The sequence below is a fragment of the Chelonia mydas genome, chromosome 27 (genome assembly GCF_015237465.2).
Source record: "Chelonia mydas isolate rCheMyd1 chromosome 27, rCheMyd1.pri.v2, whole genome shotgun sequence".
Lineage (NCBI taxonomy): Eukaryota > Metazoa > Chordata > Testudines > Cheloniidae > Chelonia > Chelonia mydas.
This window is the reverse complement of record NC_057860.1, coordinates 14256241-14278569: the sequence shown is the minus strand read 5'-3', so window position 1 is coordinate 14278569 and position 22329 is coordinate 14256241. Positions and strand designations below refer to the sequence as shown.

Genomic DNA, 22329 nt, shown 5'->3' with positions numbered 1-22329 from the left:
CCACCTTTTAATTGTCCCATTCTCATGTTACAGGACAGGGGGAACCAAAAGTCCCAATCTCCCTTAGTATCTCCACCCCTCTGAATACACCCCATGGTCCCACTCCAGTTATTTACCCAATAAACTTGGCTCATCAGCACGTGGGATTTTCTGACCCTTTGTCTCCCCGCAGTGGAACAGAGGTGGAAGCCCAGCTGGTAACAAGGCATTTATTATTATTATTATTTATTATTTATTATTTATTATTATTCCCGTAGCACCTAGGAGCCCCAGTGGTGGATCAGGACCCCATCGTGCCAGGCGCTGTACCCCTAGTCTGTAGGAACCCTGCAGGCTTAGAGAGGGGTGGGAGGACAGTACAGCTTTCCCAGCACTACAGAGCTGCCTTTCTGATGCCCCCGTGTTTGTTCCGTCTGTTAACGGAGGTGGCTAAGTACAGACCATCAGAGACCCTGACCCAAAACAACCAGCTGCCAGATAAAATATGCAGGCAGAGCGCATCATTAAATTCAGCGCCGCTGGAGCCTACAGGGCCAGCCCTTGAGAGACCACCAGGGGCCTGCCAGCTCTTCTCTCCCGCTCCCCAGTGTGGCTTGACCCAGGCCTCTTGGCCAGGGGCAGAGGAAGCAGAGAATCCGTGTCAACGCAGCCTGCGTTTGAGGCTGAGCACTCTTTGCATCAGCTTGACAGAACAGAGCCAGGAGGCCCCGTGGCCATACTGGGCTGCTCCCTCGATTCTGGGTCACTGGCTCTGCCCTTTGGAAAAACCCCTGCAAGGGAAACGAGTGGGGACTGCACATGGGTTTGGGGAGAGACGAACACCGCTCCGCACAGCAGACCTTCCCCCGGGTTGTGATCCCCACGTGGGGCCTCTTCTTGCTGTGGGGGAGTTTGGGGGTGCGGGGAAGCTCTGTCATGCTGGGGTGTCGCGGAATCAAGAATTCTGATTGGGCTGCGGCGGGGTGCAGAGGATGCAAGCAAATGTCCCTGCCGACGTTCCAGCTGGGGACTGGAGCGTGTAATGCCCGCTGAGGAGGGGCTCTCCACTCCCACCGGCGTGCTGGAGCGCTTGCCACGCGTGTCACGTCGGGTTACGTTGATCGCAGGGTGCTTCCGACCCAGAAAGGAAAGAAGGGTAACAGCAAAGAAAAAGAGAGAGGGTTTAACTCATTCAGGAAATAAAGGGAAACATGACTTCCATTAACGGCTTCAGAAAGAGGCACCTTTCCAGCATCACCGCCTCCGAGTCTTCAAAAGCCAGGAGACTTTGTAAAAAAATAATAGTTTGTTTGGGGTTCTTCCTTTTGCCATCTGGATTTTGAACCTTTCGGTCACACTCAGATCACGTTTGCGGGGGGTGTGTGTTTTTTCCTCTGCAACCACAAGGGCTAGAAAGTAGAACTGGTTGGGAGTTTTCTGACACCTGTTTTTTGTTTGTTTGTTTTTTAAATTGGGGCGGGGGGGGGTTGAAAACGTCCCATTTTGACACTTTGTAAAAATCAAAACGTTTCATGCCACAAAGACTTTCTGTACAGACATTTGCCATGTTCTGTTTGAATTTTTTAAAAATAAAAAGGTTGAAATCCAAACAAAACAGTTCAGATTTATTGAAATAAAATATTGTGATTGGCGTAAGATGGAAAAAAAATTCAGATTTTGTGAAAAATTTTGAGATTTGGACTTTTTGTCCCAATTCAGGATAGGAAAAAATGTTGAAACCTCAAAATTTTTTGCAGGGCAGGAAATTTGTCACAAGATAACATGACTCCAGGAGCTCGGGCTTTTAGAGAGACACCAGATATTGTGAAACTTGTGAGAGCTAGCAACCCTGGGTGACAATCTGGCCCCATTTGGAATCAATGGCCAAACTCCCATTGACTTCAGCAGGGCCAGAATTTCACTCCTTGTATTTGTTTCACAGTAAATCTATGTGCTAGAGATGGCATCTTCCTATCTCCGCCATAAGATCCCTTCTAGGGTATAACCGTGTCCCAGGACGGGTAGTGTAAATGCCGGTCATTGTCTCTGTGCTGTTTCTGAGAACACAGTTCCGCGAGATTCAGGTCATCTCACTGTGAACTGGGAAGAATCCCTCTGTGCTATCTGTAACCTTGAGCCTGTGTGGACAGCTGAGAGGGCTTCTGTGCTCGGGTCCTGCCTGGAGCTACAGAGCAGGTTGGGCAGCAGGTATTTCTCAGTGATGGGAGCGATTTTCCAAAGAGCCAGCTCCTCTAAACCATATCGCACGGAGGGAGCAGGAGGAGGCGGACGGGAGGAAGCATTCGCTGCCAAGAGGGGGTTCTGCAGGCTGAGAGGATGGCAGTGCCATGTGCGTGTCTGCGTCCCTCCCCTGAATTGTGAAAGGCTGGGAATTCCTGGGGAAAGGGAACATTTCCGATATGGAAAAACACAGGATTTGTTATTAAAACTGTCTATCACCAGAGCTTGGGGAGGAGCAGTTTATTCTGCAAACTATCCAACATCCAAACACCCTCCAATTAGGGTAAAAGGATGCTTTGGCCAAGAGCTGTTTAGAAACCCTGTCAGCTTGAAGCGATCCGTACGTGGCAGGTCCATCCTATGAAAAGATGGCTCCTACTTGTCCCCGCACGCCTCTTTATTTCCCCTTTCTCCTTTCCAACCAGCAGCAGGGAGGGATGTCCTGTGGATAAGGCACTGGACTGGGGATGCCACAGACTCACTGTGTGACCTTGGGGCAGTCACTTAGTCTCTCTGTGCCTCAATTCCTCAGCTGTAAAATGGGGGTGGTACTTCCCTACCTTAGCGGAGTGCTGGTTGGATAAATACATCCCAGGTTATGTAGTTCTTGGATACCAGGGGAACAGGGTATTTCTTTAGCTCTTCCAAAGCATCCAGTGCCCCTTAGAATCATAGAATATCAGGGTTGGAAGGGACCTCAGGAGCTCATCTAGTCCAACCCCCTGCTCAAAGCAGGACTAATCCCCAATTAAATCATCCCAGCCAGGACTTTGTCAAGACTGACCTTAAAAACTTCTAAGGAAGGAGATTCCACCACCTCCCTAGGTAACGCATTCCAGTGTTTCACCACCCTCCTAGTGAAAAAGTTTTTCCTAATATCCAACCTAAACCTCCCCCACTGCAACTTGAGACCATTACTCCTTGTCCTGTCATCTTCTACCACTGAGAATAGTCTAGAACCATCCTCTTTGGAACCCCCTCTCAGGTAGTTGAAAGCAGCTATCAGATCCCCCCCCCCCCATTCTTCTCTTCTGCAGACTAAACAATCCCAGTTCCCTCAGCCTCTCCTCATAAGTCATGTGTTCCAGACCCCTAATCATTTTTGTTGCCCTTCGCTGGACTCTCTCCAATTTATCCACATCCTTCTTGTAGTGTGGGGCCCAAAACTGGACACAGTACTCCAGATGAGGCCTCACCAGTGTCGAATAGAGGGGAACGATCACGTCCCTCGATCTGCTCGCTATGCCCCTACTTATACATCCCAAAATGCCATTGGCCTTCTTGGCAACAAGGGCACACTGTTGACTCATATCCAGCTTCTCATCCACTGTCACCCCTAGGTCCTTTTCCGCAGAACTGCTGCCGAGCCATTCGGTCCCTAGTCTGTAGCTGTGCATTGGATTCTTCCGTCCTAAGTGCAGGACCTTTACTTATCCTTGTTGAACCTCATCAGATTTCTTTTGGCCCAATCCTCCAATTTGTCTAGGTCCCTCTGTATCCTATCCCTACCTGCCACCGTATCTACCACTCCTCCTAGTTTAGTATCATCCGCAAATTTGCTGAGAGTGCAATCCACACCATCCTCCAGATCATTTATGAAGATATTGAACAAAACCGGCCCCAGGACCGACCCCTGGGGCACTCCACTTGATACCGGCTGCCAACTAGACATGGAGCCATTGATCACTACCCGTTGAGCCCGACAATCTAGCCAACTTTCTACCCACCTGATAGTGCATTCATCCAGCCCATACTTCGTTAACTTGCTGACAAGAATACTGTGGGAGACCGTGTCAAAAGCTTTGCTAAAGTCAAGAAACAATACATCCACTGCTTTCCCTTCATCCACAGAACCAGTAATCTCATCATAGAAGGCGATTAGATTAGTCAGGCATGACTTTCCCTTGGTGAATCCATGCTGACTGTTCCTGATCACTTTCCTCTCGTGTAAGTGCTTCAGGATTGAAGCACTTTAACTACCAAGGTAAGTGGCCAGATTTTCAAAAGAGCCCAGCACCCAACGTGCCCGCTGAAAGTCTGGCCCCAGAGATGGGTGCTGAGCCCTTGGAAATCGGGTTGCTCAGCACCTCTTGGAAGTGTTCAGGACCTTCTGGCTCAGGCCCCAGAGGAGCAGTGCCCTTGGTTCCTGATCAGACATGGAAGGGAATGCTGTAGTAAACCATGTTTAGTGTGCTGAATCTTAACTTGGCTCCTGTGCCCAAAATGCCCTTGCCTTCCTGGTGAGGGCTAATTGGGAACCTCTCTGAGCAACTCATGTTCCTGCTCTGTAGAGCATGTGACGGTGCTGAAACCCAGTCGGTGATAACAAGAGGGAGCAGCCGGAGGCCTAGCTAGAAACGCAAATCTCCCACGGCCAATTCGCTAGCTAATCTCAGGGCTTCCCTTTTAGCAGTTGTGGTCTCCGAATGCTTGGAGACAAGTTTAAATTACAGGTGCACTTCTGAGAAGGCTGCTAAGAATCCTGCTGCTGTCCCAAGGAGAGCTGCGGCCCATCTGTTGTTAGAATGATTTATGACATGTAGAGTGCCCAGAAATGTGGCAGGCATGTTACAGAACGGAGAGACGAAGGTCCCTGCCCCAAACAGCTCACAGTGAGATAGGAGATGTAACGTGACAAGAAGGGGCATGGGAAGGAACACGGAGAGGTTGCAGCAAGAAGATCGCATCGAAATTCAGTTTAAGCGCATACACCCCTTGGTGGGTCGGCCGGATGTTAATGGTTTGGGGTGTTGCTGCTGGGGTCATTCTGGAGTGCATGAGTCTTGCTGAGGGGTTGGGATGGGGGCTGGGGGCTGCTGGGTAAACAAAAAGGTCCAGAGTTGTCCCAGGGTTTTGGAGGGGATAGAAGTTCTCCCGCCTCAGGGCACGAGCCCGTATCTATCTATTGATGGCCAGGAAGAAATTTCCCCTGAGAGCAAGTTACCCTGTAACGGCAGGGTTTCTTGCACCTTCCTCTGAAGTAGCGCTGGGCCTAGATGGATCCTATAGCAATTGCTAGGTGCTGTTTGCCCACCGATTCTGCATGTTTTCAGTAGGGTCTCCCCTAAGATCTGGTACCTTGTTAGCCACCACTTCCCTCCCACCCTCCAGTGGAATGCACAGTAGCCTGCAGGACTGAATGTGGCTAATACCATTTTCCAGATCCCAGGGAAAATGTAAGCAGTTTCCACTTCCTGGCTAGACCAGGCTGCTCCATCCCTGGCAGTGGGTCCTAGTGGAAGGAGATTCAGTGCAAGGACAGGGAGAGCGGAGATGAATCTTTCCTGCTGTCTGTTGGAAACTGGGTTAGCCTTTTGCGCTTCCGCAGGCCTCTATTTCCCAGCCGGTAGGGTCCTCTGGACATTTCTATTCACTAGCCCTGGAGCCAAATGATCTTTCAGGTTCTAATGTGGGCTCCTGTGAGACTGGAGGAGGAGAGCGCTTGGTGCGGTGAAAGAGATTCAAAAGACCAAGTCCTCTGTCGCACTTGCCTGAGCGCATTTTCATCTTCCGAGCCCCCATCTTTGGTTTCATCTCTGCGCCCGGTAGTGCTAGGCGGGAGCTCAGGTATCTGGGCGAGAACGTTCTGGGACAAGGCGTCTCCTGCCAGCCTGTCTCAGATCTTTAAAAAACCCTCAGAGAGAGGAATTCGCTCTCCAGGCTGGCAGCCTTCCCCTCCCCGTTCCAAGGGCCAGCTTCCGCCAGATACAATACAGCTCCTAATCCAGCACATTCCACCCAAGTCTCTGCCCCACCTCCCTTCATCTAATTCTGGCTCCACACCAGGAACAGGTGAAGCAGGAGGCGAGAGCCACGTCTCCGCACCCCACCGGGGCTGGACACAGATGGGGCCGGGCAGCGGGGAGGTAAAAACAGGTACATGCAGGCTCCTCTCCTGAAGGATAAGCCCTGGGGGTGTGTGTGTGGGGGTGTAAATCCCTCCAGCTGTTAACGTTCCAGAGCGGTCAGGCGTCCTCGCACGCGAGCGGGTCCCCCTCCAACCATCCAGGCATCAGGCAGGAGAGGAGAATGTTCCGGGTCCTTTGCCCTCGGGGGCAGGCCTGTGCCACACCGCACCCCGCCATTCCCCTATGCCCAGTGCCCTCCCGCTCCGAGACCGACCCCCCCCACGCACCGCTCACCACAACTGCCCAGTGCCCTGCACACCACCACCACTACCCACAGACCCCTATACCCCCCACAAACTCCCCACTGCCCAGCGACCCCCACCACAGTTGCCCAGGGCCCCACACAGACCCCCCACTGGCCAGGGCCCCAACACACACAGACCACACCCACTGCCAAGCCCCCCCCCCCAACCTCCCACTTCCCAGCATCCCAAAACACACAAACCTCCCCTACTGCTCAGCACCCCACCCCACGACCCACTCCCCCATGCCCTGCATTCGGCCACACTCTCACCATGTCCGCCGGGCTGAGCCGGCAGGGTGACCAGGGCTGGCTCCCCCGCGCAGTGTGATCAGCCAGGCCGGAGCAGGAGCGGGGCTTGCCTGGGCCAGGCTCCCTCAGGACCACTTGTCTGGTGGGCCCTGCCCGAGCCCCCCGCACTGGCCAAGACCAGCCCGGTGTCTGCACCTATCCCAGATGGCTCAGCCCTGGGGAGGCGAGTGGGGCCCCACAAGTGGCGGGCAGCAGAGACCGGTGGGAGCCGGACCCGCACTGGGGAGCAGGGCAGACCTCTGGGATGTGACCCCCGAGAGCCTGCCTGGCCCAGCTGCGCCCACTGGCCCAGTGGCCAGCTGCCTTGTCCAGCCCGCATGGTGGAGCCCGGCTGCTGGGTGGCAAACCCACTACAGGTGAGCAAACGCTTACACAGCAAGGCCTGGGCGCTGGACTGCCCCGGGCGAGGGGCCAGACCCAGCCGTGTGGATGGGTTAGACGGGTCTGTAATGGGCCCCTTCCCCTTGGCACCGTTGTAAACCCGGCGCCGTGTGACGCTTTAGTTTCAGCATCCGGCTCTGAACTTGCAAACAGATGGGCATGTGCCTGCCTTTACACAGGTGAGTCAGCCTGGGTGACTTCAGGGGGACCCCTGGTCTGGCAGAGTCAAGTATATGCCTGTTCGCAGCATCTAAGTCTGGGGTTCTCAAACTGGGGCTCGGGACCTCTCAGGGAGTCACGAGGTTATTACATGGGGGGTCATGAGCTGTCAGCCTCCGCCCCAAGCCCCGCTTTTCCTCCAGCATTTATAATGGTATTAAATATATAAAAATTGTGTTTTTAATTCATAACGGGGGGTCACACTCAGAGATTTGCTATATGAAAGGGGTTACCAGTACAAAAGTTTGAGAACCACTGATCTAAGTAACACGGAAGTCGTCATGTTTTACCTGTCCGGGTGTCGGCACGCTGGTCTAGCTCTCCTTAGTGCAGACGCAGTCGTATCCGTATATTATGATTATTATTTACTTACCACGTGTATCACAGCAGCACCTAACAGCCCCAATGGACCAGGACCCCCTGTGCAGAGCTATACACCCTCTGCCCCGCCCAAGAAACCCTATTCCTTGCCCCAGAGAGCTTACAGCCTCGATAGGAGCTTTACACCAGTATAGCTAAACCTAAATGGGAAGGAGAATAATCTCTCCTGGTAAAAGGCACGTTTAGGCTGGTGTAACTGCATCCGCACCAGGGTCGTGCCTGTTATAACGATTTTGGTAACAAACCACCTCCCCTACCCCACTTAGCTGTAGCGGGACAAAAACTGTCTGTGGGCCAAGCCTAAACCTCTCTCCTTCAGAGCCGGGAAGCTGGGAGAAACATGAATGAGTGAAGTTTACAAATTATAGGCGGTGCTGGCCGCATCAATAGTTAAGGTTGGCAGTAGTTAAGGTTGTCTAACGGTTTCCATGATAAGCCCCTGTTTTGTGTTGCCTCTAATGTGATGGAAGATTTTTGATGTCTCCTGAAATTACGTTGCAGAATTTTTCATCCCAAGAGGGGAGACACTTGAACTATTGCTCTATCGAGAGCGTCTCCAGCAAGAGAGATGTGGCAGATCTGCCCGTGATACAGTGTGATCTGTTATGGTATTATAGAGCCACAGGAGTGACTTAATTGTTTAAAGGGGCAGTCAAGCTGGGAGAGGTAATATCTTCTCTGCACCAACTTCTGTTGGTGAGAGAGACAAGCTTCCGCGCTTGCACAGAGCTTTTCTTCAGGTCTCAAGGGGCAGTGTCGTTTTCAAAATTGTGCATGGTAGTTTTTTGCTCACCGACAGACAGATCCTTACCACATTAAAACTTCCTTTTGACCCACCATTGTTTGTACCACAAAACCAGACTAGTCTGTTTCATTTTGACTTGTGAGTCAGTATCTATAATAGTTGGGGGGGAAATAGGCTAGTTTCAATCATCAGCTGATCCATTTCTGTTATCTGGCATCAGCTGGTGCTGGCCGCGGTGAGAGCAAGGATACTGGACCTAAGGGATTTTGGGTCTGCTCCAGGCTGGCCATTCCTTGTTCCACTTTCCATGTCCCATGTTTCCCTTTTGGGTTCAGGTCGCCAACAGCGATGCCATGTTTGGATTGCAAACGCTGCAGGAGGATGTATGGTCTGGTCTTGTTTTGTTTTGTTGGGTGTTTGTTTTTTAAAATAAACGTCCATCCTTTGGAATTTACAAATGAACAGTTAATGGAAACCTTTGGATTGCTTTCTTCTGCTGAGGTTTTTCTGCTGCATCCAGCACTGTAGCACCAGCCTCATACAAAAATCGGGGAGGGGGCGGGAGAGGGGGAAATGAGACCTGCCTGCGTTGAGGTTAAACGACGTTTCCTTTAGGTGAGATTTGTTTTCGGCTGGGGAAGGGGGCAGGAGTCTGTTTTTGAAGGCGTATAGACGCTGCAGGGATGGGTAGTTCTGTAAAGCAGAGGAGCCCAGGGTTCGATTCCTACCTCTGCCGCAGGTCGCCGAGCTCGGAGCTGGGTTTCTCCAAAGAGCTCGTGGCCCAGATAGACACCCCGGGGGAGCCGCTTCGTTCATGACTGCTTGATACAGGAGCTGACCGCCTCTCCAAGGGGCCCTTGGCATCTCTGGGGACCCTCCCTTTGTCCGTCTTGTAAACTCCTCAGGCCCGGCGCTGCCTCTTACCATGTGCAGCAGCTGGCACGCTCTCAGCTGGGCTGTCTGGGTGCTCTCACATTGCACATCGTTAATCCAAATAGCAGCTCACAGTGTGGGCGATGCCTCAGCCTGAAAGGGGTTTTTTTTTGGAAGGAGGTCAGGCCTGTGGCTTGGGGGGAAATAAATCACCTGGGGAGAGACAGGCCCCTCCAGTAAATCCCCCCTCCCACCAACCCCCCCTTTCCCCATCCAGCCCTGGCCACCGCTAGTGGCCACTGCAGCTGCTGGCAGCTGAGAGCATCTGAGCAGGCAGAGAGTCCACAGGGCAAGATGGCTGCTCCCATGTCCCAGTGAGTGTGTGCAGGGCTGCAGGGCTTTGTCTCCACACATCCCTGCCTCTCCCGGGGCACCGCTTCCTTGGGGCAGGGGGGGCTGGGCTTGGCAGCAGCCCGCAGCCTTCTGCCCCTGATGCCTTGGGAAGTCGCTGGCTTGGGGTGGGGGGTGTGTGTGATTTTTGGTTTACAAGGGGTGGGGGGCTGGTTTGATTGTTATTTTCTCTATTTAAAAAAAAAAAATCCGGGAGGTTTGCAAGCCCGCCTCCCCCCATCCCAAATCCTATGGCAGCTTTTCAATGGTACGTATCTGGGGGGCTGGCTATGCAGGGGGGTGGCTGTGGGGGAGGATGTTGCTCTTCTCTGAGCAGTTATCCAAACCTGGTCAGAGATCAGGAGCCAGGTGGGTATGTCAGCGGTGTGTTTGTAATCTGGCCTTTGGCTGGGGTCTTTGAGGCGTGGATGTCAGGAGAGGGGCTTATTGTCTTCAAAATACATCTGCCCAAACCTCTCTCCAGCCAGGCGAAATGGGGGGGGATGCCCCGGAGGGGATGGGAAAGAATTTGGTCACTTTCCCCCCGAGACACACACACCAGCCTCATCTGAGAAGGAAACATGGCTTTTGATTATCTGCCTAGTTCACAGCTGTACGGGGAGTGAGCAGACCTGGAGTTCGCCCACACCAGCTGCTCCGGATCCAGGAAATGCAGGACGAGCTGCTGCTTTTCACTGCACCTTGCCCACCCCTCGCTTTCTCCGAGCGCTTTCACTTTAGCAAGGAAATGGTTGGATGCATTTTTACCCATGTTTTAGCCCAGGTCCCCCCCGCCGCCCCCCGGCTCCGTGCATTGGAGAGGCAAATTCTTCGGCTGATCCTTGCCTTTGGGATGGGCAGTCCTGAACATATTTTTGACTCTTTTTTAGGCTAGTCCTTTTTAAAAAAAAAAACAAAACAACCTGCTTGATGCTCTTTGTAGAGGGTGAGAGGCTGTGAAGTCAGTTTGTTTGTTTTGGAGTTTGGGAGAGAGCAGAGCAAATGGAAGGTTTTATTGTGATCCGTGATTATTGTGTGTATTAGGGTAGCACAGAAGTCTTGAGATCCTCAGGACTGTAGCAGCTCAGGTCCCTCTGTGTAGGGAGATACCTGGGGCTGGAGGTTCTAGTGTTGGGGGCTCAGCTGCCCCCATTCTTCTTATGTCACTTGTTCCCCCACCGAAGCTCTGCTGCGTGCTCCCAGGGAGGCTATGGAAGCGGGTCGATGCATTCGCACCCCCTGTGAGTTCAGAGAGCCAGCCATGGCCCATGCTACCATCCCAGGGAAGGCGCAGGTGGGGGTGGACGCCGGGGCAGACTAGCGGGGGGAATGGATGGGACCCAGTGCTCTGGGAGCTAAGCGAGTTTGAGGGACCCTGAGCCATCTCACGTGCTCTGAGGAGGATCAGGGTCTTTGGGGTGGAGAGACTTACCATGACTGCCGGAGTGTTAGTACGGTGAGCAGTGACGTTCCCTGTTGGAACGGTTAGGGGGAGCGTGGGCTGTTGTGGGGACTGTGAGCGGGGCTGTGTCTGTGTCCTAGGACCCAAGACCTTCTCTTGCTGGGCTACCGGCCCCCACTCTGCTGGGTCTTTCCTCCCCTGCATCCCGTGCAAAAGCTGTGTCCCTCTCAGGGAAGAGGAGTTGGGAGCGGCTGCTTCTCAAGGAGAGCCTTGGTGGGGCCGCCAGGCAGCTGGAGACAGGAGACCTGGTGGAGCTTCCCCAGGTGCTGTCTGACTGGCAGTGGCCAAGGAGACATTTAGCAAGAAGCTTTTGGCTTTGACCCTTAGACAGGCAGGGCCATAATGGCCTCCCAGGAGGGGACATTTCTCTCTCCTTCCCAGGGGAGCTGAGGGTGAGGCTCTTGGGCTTAAGCTGGGCAGGAAGGCTGCAAACTTTGCAAAAGAGCCTCTCGCTTTTGGAACCTTTTTCCTGTGTGCTCGCAGCTGCACCAGGCAGAGGAGGGGACAGGAGCTGCCCCAAGGAACCCTCAGTCTTGGAAGAAAACAGAATGGCTACATTAGATTTAAAAGGATATCAACCTTCATGCTTCAAGGCACGAATACCCTGCAGTGGGGAGGAAACCTCCCCTCTGGGCAGGTGGGCCCAGTATCGGGTTTCTCTTTCCTTCCTCGGAAGCATCTGATGCTGACTGCTGTCAGAGACAGGCTCTTGGACTAGATGGACTCTAGTATGCTCCAGTGTGGCAGATCCTTTGCTCCTGCTTTAGCGCCTGCTCCAAAGCTCAGTGAAGTCTGTGGAAAGGCACTCCTGGCTTTCGTGGGCTTCGGATCAGGCCCTGAGAGGGGACAGTTCCATGTGCCATATGCATCTAGGTGCAAGACAGGTAAATATTGTTCCTGGTACAGTTGGTGGGTGGGCAATTGCAGGAGGCATGTGCTTGTGTGGGAGGGTTTTGACCAGGGAAGAGTACCAAGGGTTAGGAGCTTTCTCCCCAGCATGAGGGGCTGTTAAGTAGCAGAGTCCAAATTCTGCTCTGCCTCCTGCCCAGAAGATCCACACAGGCTTCCAGGTGGCCTTGAGGCCAGCATGGGTAAAGATGGGGCAGAACATGACAGATCAGGTCCCTTGGCCTGCCGGAGTAGAACAGCGTGAAAGTTTCCTTTGGGTTGAATGTTTTTGGCCGGCTGGAATGGCCACGTGTTGAGACCTGGGTCCCACCCATAGCACAGGTGAACTAACAGTGCTTAGCAGATGCATGGCTCTTCACAGACATCCTCCCATACCCCAAAGGGAGGCAGGGAAGTACCATTCTCACCATGCTACAGATAGGGGAAACTGAGGCAGGTTTGCTAAGTGAGGTGAGGTCACAATGGGGAGGAAGTGACATTGCCAACATTGGAACCCAGGAACTCCTGACTCCAGGTCCGGTGCTCATCCCACTTGCCCACACCTCTGTTCACCCCTTCCCTGTCCGCGCAGGTTCTGCTGTAGCTAAGTCCGTTCCGAGTGTCCGTGCGGCTGGGTGACAACTCGCCTTTGCTGGGGGATGCCTTGCGCCTCTCTGGCATGCTCAGCTGTGGCTGTCTTCCAGTGTACTTCCCCCTCCTCGGCTGGGCTGAACTGGTTACATGTGCTTGGAGAGCAGAGACCAGTGGAGTGTTACAAAGAACAGATTTGATGAACAGGGTGATTACGGGGGGAAATTTAGAGTAGTCGGAGCCTTGGCACAATTGGCTGCCATCGGGAAATGCTTCTGTGCCAGAAGCCCCTAGGAACCGTGGCGATTCGAGGGCGAGTCTGCGTGCAAGTCACAGCCCTTTGTGTTTCAGACAGGAAACGGTTGAAGAAATATACTGACATGGGGAAAGAGTTGCTAGTTCTGTGTTGGCTTAGGATTTCAGAGGTCCGGTGGGCGGGAGTGCGAAGAACCCGTAAACCAAGGGGAGGTTACAGTGCCCGGCCTAGTGTCTCCTGGAGCAGCATTCTCACTGGAGCCAAGGAGAAACCGACACCTGCACAGCATCGAGTGGGGTTTGGAAGGGGATGGGGGGGCCGCACAGTCCATAGCAGTGGCCAGCATGCACGATCGTGGCACAGATGCTACGTTCCATCCAGTAGGAAGTGGAGCTTTGGGGCACACCCTCTCTCTGCTGCTGGAGACTCTCCCCTGCTTTCCTCTCCTGTGGGCTCAGGTTTGGAGGCAGGGCTTGCCGGTTTGATGAAAATGTTGATTATAGTAAAGTCAGTTCCCTTCTCTCCTTCATTCCCCCCATGCCCTTTTCCCCTGTAGTGCCCCATGCCGCTTCCTTTCTCATTGTAATGAAGTAAAGTCAGCACCCAGTGAGGGGTGTTAATGGGTGGGATAACCTGCTCTCGCTGCCTTTTGAGAAATCCTAGGAGCAGATTTACCCGCTAGCCACAAGGCGTCCTTTGCAAGGGTGTCAGTGGGAAATGAGGACTGTAGACCATTGTATAGAAGACTTTCCTTCTCACGCTTGTACTTCCTTATCCCTTTCTTGGGCTGTCTGTAAAATCCCAGCACTGCAGAAGCGAGCCGCGTCTGGGCCATCCACAGAGGTGGGAACTAAATGCATTTGCTAGGGCTTCGGGGGAGTTGCCTTTGACTTGCTCGCACGTCATAACCTAGGCCGATCGCCCAGAACTGTGAACAGCTGTAACGCTCGTCACTGCCGTGCGTGAGGTGGGAAGCCTCCAAAGGCGCTGGGGCAGTGTGTGCCCAGTAGGGACGGTAGAATGCCGAGGGGGGGCTGATGCAAAGGGGATAAAGGGAGGAGCAGCTGGATTGTTTGGGCTTCCAGACATGCTTTGTTCAAGGCCCCGTTTTCATGGCAATGAGAGCCAGCCATTGGGCTGCATTATCTCATGACCTGGTGGGAGGGGGGCATTGCATGAACTTCCTACTGCTGGGTGAGGCTCCATGGCTAATAGCAACACTGGGGGCACCCACATAGGCCTGCCCATGGAGTTTTAACCCCTGGGTTACCTAACCTGGCTCAGAGGGGTGTAGACAATTTGCTGGAATCTTTCCATGTGCTCGCTCTCTTGCCATTATTACCCTGAGCTGCTGGTGATGGCAGCCAAGGGAATGGACGGGGTGGGGGAGGCTAGTAGCGATGAAGCCCTGGTAGCCTGCACCTCGCCCTTGGGGATGCAGTGCAAAGCATGCTCTGGGCTAGGGTATGACTCCTCGCCTCGCCACCTCTGGATGGTGAAGGGGAGGGTCTGTTGGCCAGGGAGGACAGAAGCGAAAAGGAATCTCTCTGAGTGGTCGGCCTGTCCAATGGCTGCTGACACTCAGTTGGGCGCTCTCTGCGGTCGTTTAGTGCCGCCGTAACCCGGCGTTAAAGACAAAAATAAGTAATGAGCGAAGACAAAGGTTTGCCAGCACCCTAATCCCTCTCCCCTTGTCTCTTTCATCTCCAGTCGAACCAGAAAAGTGGTACTAGACCTTCCTTACTAAATTAAATGTAGAGGCTGCTCCTCCAAGGGAAAATTCAGTTCATCCGTAGTGTTTGATTTCCCAACCACAGCAGTATGGTGCCTCCAGGGAAAAAGCCAGCCGGGGAAACTTCCAATTCCAACAAAAAGTGCAAGCGCTATTTCAATGAGCACTGGAAGGAGGAATTTACGTGGCTGGAGTTTGACTATGAAAGGAAACTCATGTTTTGCATAGAGTGTCGCCAGGCACTGGTGAAGAATAAACACGGCAAAGCGGAGAATGCCTTTACCGTCGGCACGGATAACTTCCAGCGCCATGCTTTGCTGCGGCACGTCACCTCTGGAGCTCACCGCCAGGCGCTGGCGGTTAACAGAGAGCAGCTGGCTTTTGAAGCTCGCGTCCATAACCACCAAGAGCTGCGCTCCGTCATCAAGGTGGACGTGAACCCCGCCAAGATCGCTGTCCTCACCACCGTGTACTGGATGGCTAAGGAGGAGATCCCGGACGAGAAGTGCTCCTCGCTGCTTGAGTTCCAGAAGTTCAATCTCTGCCAGGCGTTGCTGACCTCGGAGCACAATGACTGTTACCACCCCAGCAGCGTCAAAGAGATGCAGGTGTGTGTCAGAGCCGGGCACTGTTCGGTTGTGTTTTCTGTCCTTGTGCTTGATCGCAATGGCTTTGGGCTGCCCCCCCTGCTGGCGACATGCCCACCATTAAAGACACCTTAATGCCCCCAGTTCAGCAAAGGCCTGACACCCATCTCCAGCAAAGCACCTGGGACCCAATTTGGGAAAAGCATCCCTGTGCACAAAAGTTCTTTGCGTGTGCTTTACCTAATCAGTGGGACAGGAGCATGTACTGAAAGTTTTTAAAGCATTCCGGAATCGGAGCCATAAGCACAAGCTCCAGTCCCACTGGACGTGTCCCTAAGTGCTTTGCTGAACCAGGGTCTAAGAGCCACCTTTTCACAGGGAGCCTCCAGTCTTAAAAAACTACTTGAAGGTGTCCACCATGCAGGTTCTGGTATAATTTTATGGACCGTTAATCATGATGCCTGGCACTCTTACTGTGCTCTGTGTTCTCCTGGTGCTCTGCCGGCGTTACCTAATCAGTCCTCACCAAACTCACTGGGAAGTGGGTAAGTAGTAGTGTAGCCCCATTCTACAAGTGGGGAATCTGAGGCCCGGGCAAGTTAATGCAACTGCACAAGGCCACTCAGCTGTTCAGGGCCTGCAAAAGGCCTCGGCTTATTTGGTGCATAGATCTTGTTCGCCGGCCTCTTGCAAACAGGTGAATTCCCCCTTGGGGAATAGTGGCAGAGTCGGGGCAAGAACCTATGAGTTGCTTGGGGTCACCTGTTGGCTCAGTCCATTAAGCCATGTGGCCTCTTGGTCTACACTAAACCTTCACATAAAACCACTTGCAACTGGCGATCCTTCCTTGGTGTTCCTTTGGTGTGGAGGCTCAAGACAAGTTTCTCAGTATTAAAAATTGATACAACATCTTGTTGGTGTCGACAGCTAATTAGGCAACGAGGGCATTCCTAGGAGTTCGTGGAAAGTGATAGAGTCCATCAGAGACTGGCCTTTGTCAATAAACAGGGAGTTTTGCATTCGTTCACATGCGTTTAGTGTACATGGGCAGCCAGTGGACTTTAGAAGGAAGTGCAAAGAATCTATTTTTAAAATCGGAGACATTTTTTTTTCCTCCCTCCTGTTTGAATGTGCCAGATTTCACAGGAAATTAATGATGAATATTTTAATGATAAAAGCTCAAGAGATCAATTAGCGTACCAGAGCACCGTGGGGGGGTTTTGTCCTTTTTTTACCCTAAACTGGGTGATCAGGAAGGTCAAGTTGAAGGCAAAGAGTTCAGAGAGGATTTTCTTAATTTTACAAATGTTTCATGCCTGTTAAAATCAAATTAATTTGTAGTGAATTTTGGCTGTTTGCCAGTCATTTAGCTAAATAAAGAACCCTATTTTACTGCAGCTAAACTAACCCACTAATTAGATTTCTCAGCCTCTAATGGTACTTGCAGCATTTGGGGAAAAAAAAGGATTTTTTTTTTTTTTTCAAATCAGTGGTATTTTAATGAAAAGGGTCAAATGGAATTAAGGAGAAAAAGACACCAGGAAGTTTCATGGCTTCTTCAGCATGTGATTTGTTTTTAAAGCATGAGAGTAACTGATGAAATTATAACAAAATAAAAAAGCAGGTCTTAGGTATGTTAATTATACTCTAACGAGGATGAGATTCAGGAGTCACTATGAAGGGTAAGGGGGGAGATTCAGGAATGCATTCCTATTTGGGATCCCACCTAAGCAGGTGCTTAATGTTAAGCATGTGTTTATGGCTGGTTGAAATCAATGGGACTTAAGCACAAGCCTAAAGTAAAGTATTTGCTCAGGTGCTTTCCTGAACAGGAGTGTTAGCCTGAGTTTTCAAATACCATTTTATCAAAACAAGCAGCAAGTTCCCTTATTTAAAAAAAGGAAACCAATTTGGGACAGAGACTTCAATTTCCTGTATGTTTGTTCAGTAGCGAGCACAAAGCGGCCCTGCCTAGTTGAATCCTGTGGGCACTCTCACGGTATAGATATTAATGCATAATACTGCCGTATTTTATAGTAATTGGCAAGAACAGCGCTGTATCTGTGCAGCGGATCTTGGGTCTGATTTACCTCTCTGACGCTGGCGTGAAAGGAGAACAAGGCCTAAAGAGACAGTAGAGTAGGATACAGTCGCTTTTCTTTTTTTTAAATAAAGGTTGCCTGGATAATTGTCCTCGTAGTTTCCATGTAAAAGATTCTGCTCGATGCTGCTCTGTCACCCCAGTGTAAAAATCCGGAGGGAGTCCTGTGGAGTTACTTCAAATTTAGGCCCCAGTTCAGGAAAGCTCATCTATTCAGGGGGGGAGTTTAAGCATGTGCTTCTCTTTGAGCATGTGTTTCAGAGTAAAATTTTCAAATGTGCCTAAGTCTCACTGACTTCCATCGACTCCTAAGTGACCTAGGAACCAAAAGGTAATATTCTGAAAGCACCTAAGTCCCATGTCCAAAAATGATTTAGGCACTCAGGAGCCTAAGTCTCACTGAAAGTCAGTGGGGTTTAGGCCCCTAAATCACTTAAGCCACAATTTTAAAGCAATTTAGGCACCTAGCTCCCTTTAAACATCTGGATCTTGGAGCAACATTTTTTAAAAAGTGCCCAAGTACCATTGATTTTCATTGACTCCTAAGCCACTTGTGTGCTTTTGAAAATGGGACTTAGGCTAAGTCATTTGGGTACATTTTGAAAATATGACCATAAGTCTCATGGAAAGTCAATGGGACTTAAAGTTAAGCCCGTGTTGAAATGCTGTCCTGAGTCAGGGCTCTACACTGGGTTAAGTGAGATCAGAGTCAGGACACCTTGCAGCTTTTAGGGGTATTTTTAAGCATGGTTCGAAATTCATTTTAATTTCTTTTTTCCCCCTGCCCACCCCGATGCTGCTTCGTTAACTGGCTCAGGCAGCGATCGTTAAAGTCCTTCACAATGAGGACAGGCACAAGATGAAAGCCTCGCCGTTCGTTGGGCTGGTGGTGGACGAGATGGTCGACATTCTGGAGCACAGGAACCTGGTCATGTTTACAACCACCATCTCCCCGTGCGACGGGCAGACCTCCATCACATTCCTGGGCAGCTTTGAGCTGCCAGCTGGGGAGGCCTACACTGTGGCGGACAAAGCGGTCGAGGTGATGCACTCTTTTGGCGTTCCCACCATGAAGATCACGTGGCTCAGCTCTGAAAGCTCTTCCCTGATGGCCGATAGGCTGAATGGGGTGGGGACCAAGCTGAAGTCCATCTGTCCTCTTCTCACTGAGATGCACTGCATGTCCCACGGGAGCTCCCTGCTGCCAGCTGAGAGTGTTGTAAATATCGAGTATGTCCGGAAATACGAGACCACGGTGGACGCTGTCTACCGACTCTACTCCAACTTCAAAGGGGAGAGCAACAGCCTCCAGGAGCTGCAGAGTGTCCTGGATCTATGCGAGATAGACCTGGAGGGCCCCAAGACCATCCACTGGACTTCCATCTTCCCAGCTGTGGAGGCAATTGACTCCTCATGGCCTACGTTGGTGCTTCTTCTGGAGAGTGAGTCGCAGAGGTCCCCCGTGGCATTTGGCCTCTGCGAAGAGCTCAAGAAGTTCCAGTTCGTGGCTTTCACAAAGATCCTCCTGGATGTCCTCCCCGTCTTCCAGAAGCTGAGTCGGTTCCCCCAGATTGAGGACTTTGATCTCTCCATCCTGAAGCCCATCGTCTCTGCCACCGCCACCACTCTGCAAGCCCAGAAGACCACGAGCGGCCAGAATTTCCAGGAGTTCCTCAACGAGATGAATGAGCATCCTCGAGAGGACCGGGAAGATGAGAGCCGTTTCTACTACAAGGGGGTGGAGCTTGCCAGCTGCTCCAAGTTGCACCTGAAGAACTTTGAGCACTTGAAGGAGACCTACCTCGAGAGCGTGCGGGGCAACTTGCTGGATAGGTTCCCTAGCCACGTGCTTGAGGCTGTCAACTCCTTCTCCGCCATCTTTAACCCCAAGTGCTACCCCCAGTCTTTGGATGATATCGGCAGCTACGGCATCACCGAACTGAACTTCCTCTTGCAGGCTTATTCCCGGGTGGTGGTGAGTGAAAGGGCACTGAACGATTTCCCTCTTTTCAAACGGATAGTGTTCAGCCTCAGCCAGTTATCCTTCAAGGACCTGTGCATCAAGCTGGTTTACAGCCATTCCGAAATGCACGAGCTCTTCCCGGACTTTGCTGTCCTGGCTGCCATTGCTCTGGTCTTGCCTCGTGGCTCGGTGCTCTATGAGAAGATCAACCGGGGCCGGGCACTCATGAAACGCAGCCAGTGGCGCTATGCGAAGGACTCCAGCCTGTCCAACTTCATGAAAATCGCTATAGACGGGCCCACCATTAACGAGTTTGACTTTGCGTTAGCCATCGAGTATTACGAAAGTCTGAGAGAATCCGATTTCATCATGGCACAGGTTAAATAAGATGAAAACCAAGCCACCTTTTGGGGTGATCAACTGTGAAAATACGAAATATTTTTGACTCCAAGATAATGTTACCCTGCTGATAGGGTGTGAGGCCTTACATTTAAGCAAGAATATCTAAGGGTTGAGTTTTGTTTTGTTCTCATTATTACGATTTTCCCTTTGCTTTACCACTCTCATCTCTTCCATCATTTCCGATCAGCCAGCCACACAAACGCGCTACAGAATCTAGGGCTAAGTGTGGAATGTTGCAAGAGTGTTCTGTTCAGCGCCGGGAACTTTTGAGCAAGTCCTATTGTGAAGCAGGACAAGGGAGCTTTTTCTTAAATTCATTTCGGTCCTGCTATCTCAAAAGAAATTTGATTGAATTGGCTGAAATGTTTAATATCCATTTTTCCTGCTGGTTTTAGCCACACTATTAAATTTCAAATTGTGTTTAGATTCACTTTATCTTTCCTTCAAAAAAAAAATCTCATATCTTGAGCTCAAACATAATGTTGCTTACGCACACCGTTCCTGGCAGCTTTCTCTTGATGTTCTGTTCTGCAAAAAATATCCAATTTTTTCTCTTTGGAGCCTAGAGAATGAACACTGAAGAGACAGCATATCTTTCTGGGTCCGTCACACATCTCATCATGCCTAGCAGTGTCTTGTTAAAATTCCTTGCACTGAGCACAAAATATTTTTAGTGTTGGAATCAGCTCATGATCCTTACAAATTCAAGTAATTTGGAGAGTGATTTTGTAATCACCAAGGAAATAGAAACTTTTAAATGAATCCTTGTGTATATATGTTTGTGTGTATATATATAAATTTATATAAATATAGATATATATTAAATAAATATATCTTCACTTTCCTAGTGTTAAAGTACAAAGATATCTAAAAGGACTTTGATTTTTTTTTTGGTGCAACGACAGAATGAATTATATACAAGGGTCCAAAAAAGTAATAAACAGTGAATTCCTGGTCTTTTCAGAACAGTGCATTGTCCCTAACCTTTCCGTTGCAGTCTAAGCCTTCTGCAATCTTACAACCAAAGAAAATGTCCTTTAACATTTACCTTATGGACAAACTTGAGTTTTGTTTCTATTGATTTTTTTTTTAAACGTTCCCTCGCCTTGGAGCGAGTGACATTGGGACAGTCAAGTGTAAGACGGCTCCTCTGTTGGTATGGGGTCGGTACACAAGTTTTTAACCTTTGTAACCATGTCCGGATAGAGTCTGTGTTGCATGGCATGTGTCCTCTTTGTTAATTACATGGGCTTATGTTTGTTTTTACCTTACTTGCGGTGTTTTTCTTAGTTTGGGGGAGGGAAGGGGGAGAAGACCCTTATTACTGGTTTTAATTTGCAATAAAGTCAAAACATTCATCTAAAGTATCACGTCATTTTAATGCTAGTGCACCCTGACGGCTGTGCTCGTTTAGCAAAGGGTTTGGGCATTATTAGCTGTACTAGGAGGTCAGAAATCCCGAAGTCTCCAGGTTCCCATGCTGAGCAGCACTGTCCCTGTTACCACCAGGCAGAACCAAGTCTCATTTCATGCATCAGTGCACGTTTTCCCGCTAAGGATCCAGAGCCCAGTGAAGACAGTGGGAGTCTATCCACTGACTTCAGTAGACTTTGGATCAAGCCTGAATTCCCAGTGTTAGTGGGTGATGCCTGATGCTTCCCCAGTGTCGTTCCTGGGGGTCCAGATCTGACATTGTCCCCATGAGCATCTCTCCATCGCCATCCCCTGTACTTGTGTTTAGTGGGGTGTTTCTCCTCCAGGAGTGTGGGGGCTGTAGGTGTAGCTCCAGGTACATCTACGCGACAGGTGCTACAGAGGGACAGCCACAGTGCTGCAGCTACGTCGCTCTAGTGTAGACACTTGCTAACGCGACGGAAGGGGGATTTCCATTGCTGTGGTCAGGCCACCCCCTCGAGAGGTTGCTGGGTCCGTCGACCTAGCTGCGTCTACAGTGGGGCTTCGGTCAACCTAACTGTGCCACACAGGGTGCAAAATTTTTCACAACCCTGAGTGATGTAACGAGGTCGGACCTAAGTTGTAGGTGTAGACCAGGCCGAAGAATCCAGCTCTCGCTGCTGCATTAGGCCAAATTCAGTCCGAGAGCGAATGCGTGTAACAGCGCTGACTGCAATAGACTTGCACCACTTTGTACGTAGCCCCATTTGCTCCTCGGTGTCCACTGTGCAGTAATAAATCGGCGACCCGGTCTTGCTGAGATGCTGATGATCTGTGTCAGGGATCAGCGCTACACTGGGTTATGCACCGTTCTCCCTTACAATGAAAGCAAGCCTTTAAATCTGCTTCTGTTGCTGTGCTGTCCATCCCACGTACCGCACAAACAAGGGGACTTCAAAACGGCCAATCTGAAAGTCACCTGACTTTCCTGAAGAAGAGCTCTGTGTGAGCTTGAAATCTCATGTCTCTCACCAACAGAAGTTGGTGCAATAAAATATATCACCTCCCCCCACCCCATCTCACTAAATTTCCTGGGACCAAAAGCAGCTGCTACAATGCTGCATGCTTGTAAAGTAAATCCAGCAAGTAAAACCCTTCAGACCGCACTCTCCTTTTCATGTTTTGCTTTGTTATTATGTGTATTCCAGCAGCACCAAGAGGCCTCTGCTGAAATCAGGGATGCATTGTGCTAGTCAGCGAACAGACACTTAGGAAAAGAAAG

General features: G+C 50.9%; 2 protein-coding genes across 7 annotated transcripts in view; both read left to right on the top strand.

The window, feature by feature from the left end:
* ZNF385C (zinc finger protein 385C) overlaps positions 1-22329 on the top strand; it is a 186541-nt gene that overhangs the window by 116040 nt on the left and 48172 nt on the right. The window contains exon 1 of one of the 6 annotated variants that reach the window (XM_037886882.2): positions 9662-9938. The exons of the other annotated variants lie outside the window; for them this stretch is intronic. Within the exon in view, the coding sequence (XP_037742810.2) occupies positions 9773-9938 (166 nt within the window). The 5' untranslated portion in view covers positions 9662-9772. Of the gene's footprint in view, positions 1-9661; positions 9939-22329 lie in introns of those variants that run through there. 6 annotated transcript variants of the gene reach the window in all.
* Positions 9593-21062, top strand: C27H17orf113 (chromosome 27 C17orf113 homolog). Its single transcript, XM_043536778.1, has 3 exons — positions 9593-9654; positions 14578-15207; positions 18105-21062. Exons 2-3 carry the CDS (start codon positions 14689-14691, stop codon positions 19635-19637), a joined length of 2052 nt encoding a protein of 683 aa, XP_043392713.1. The 5' UTR covers positions 9593-9654; positions 14578-14688; the 3' UTR covers positions 19638-21062.

Coding starts and splice junctions, on each gene's coding strand:
- C27H17orf113 (XM_043536778.1), top strand. CDS start 14,689: ATGGTGCCTCCAGGGAAAAAGCCAGCCGGGGAAACTTCCAATTCCAAC. Junction 15,208..18,104: donor GCAGCGTCAAAGAGATGCAG/GTGTGTGTCAGA, acceptor TAACTGGCTCAG/GCAGCGATCGTTAAAGTCCT.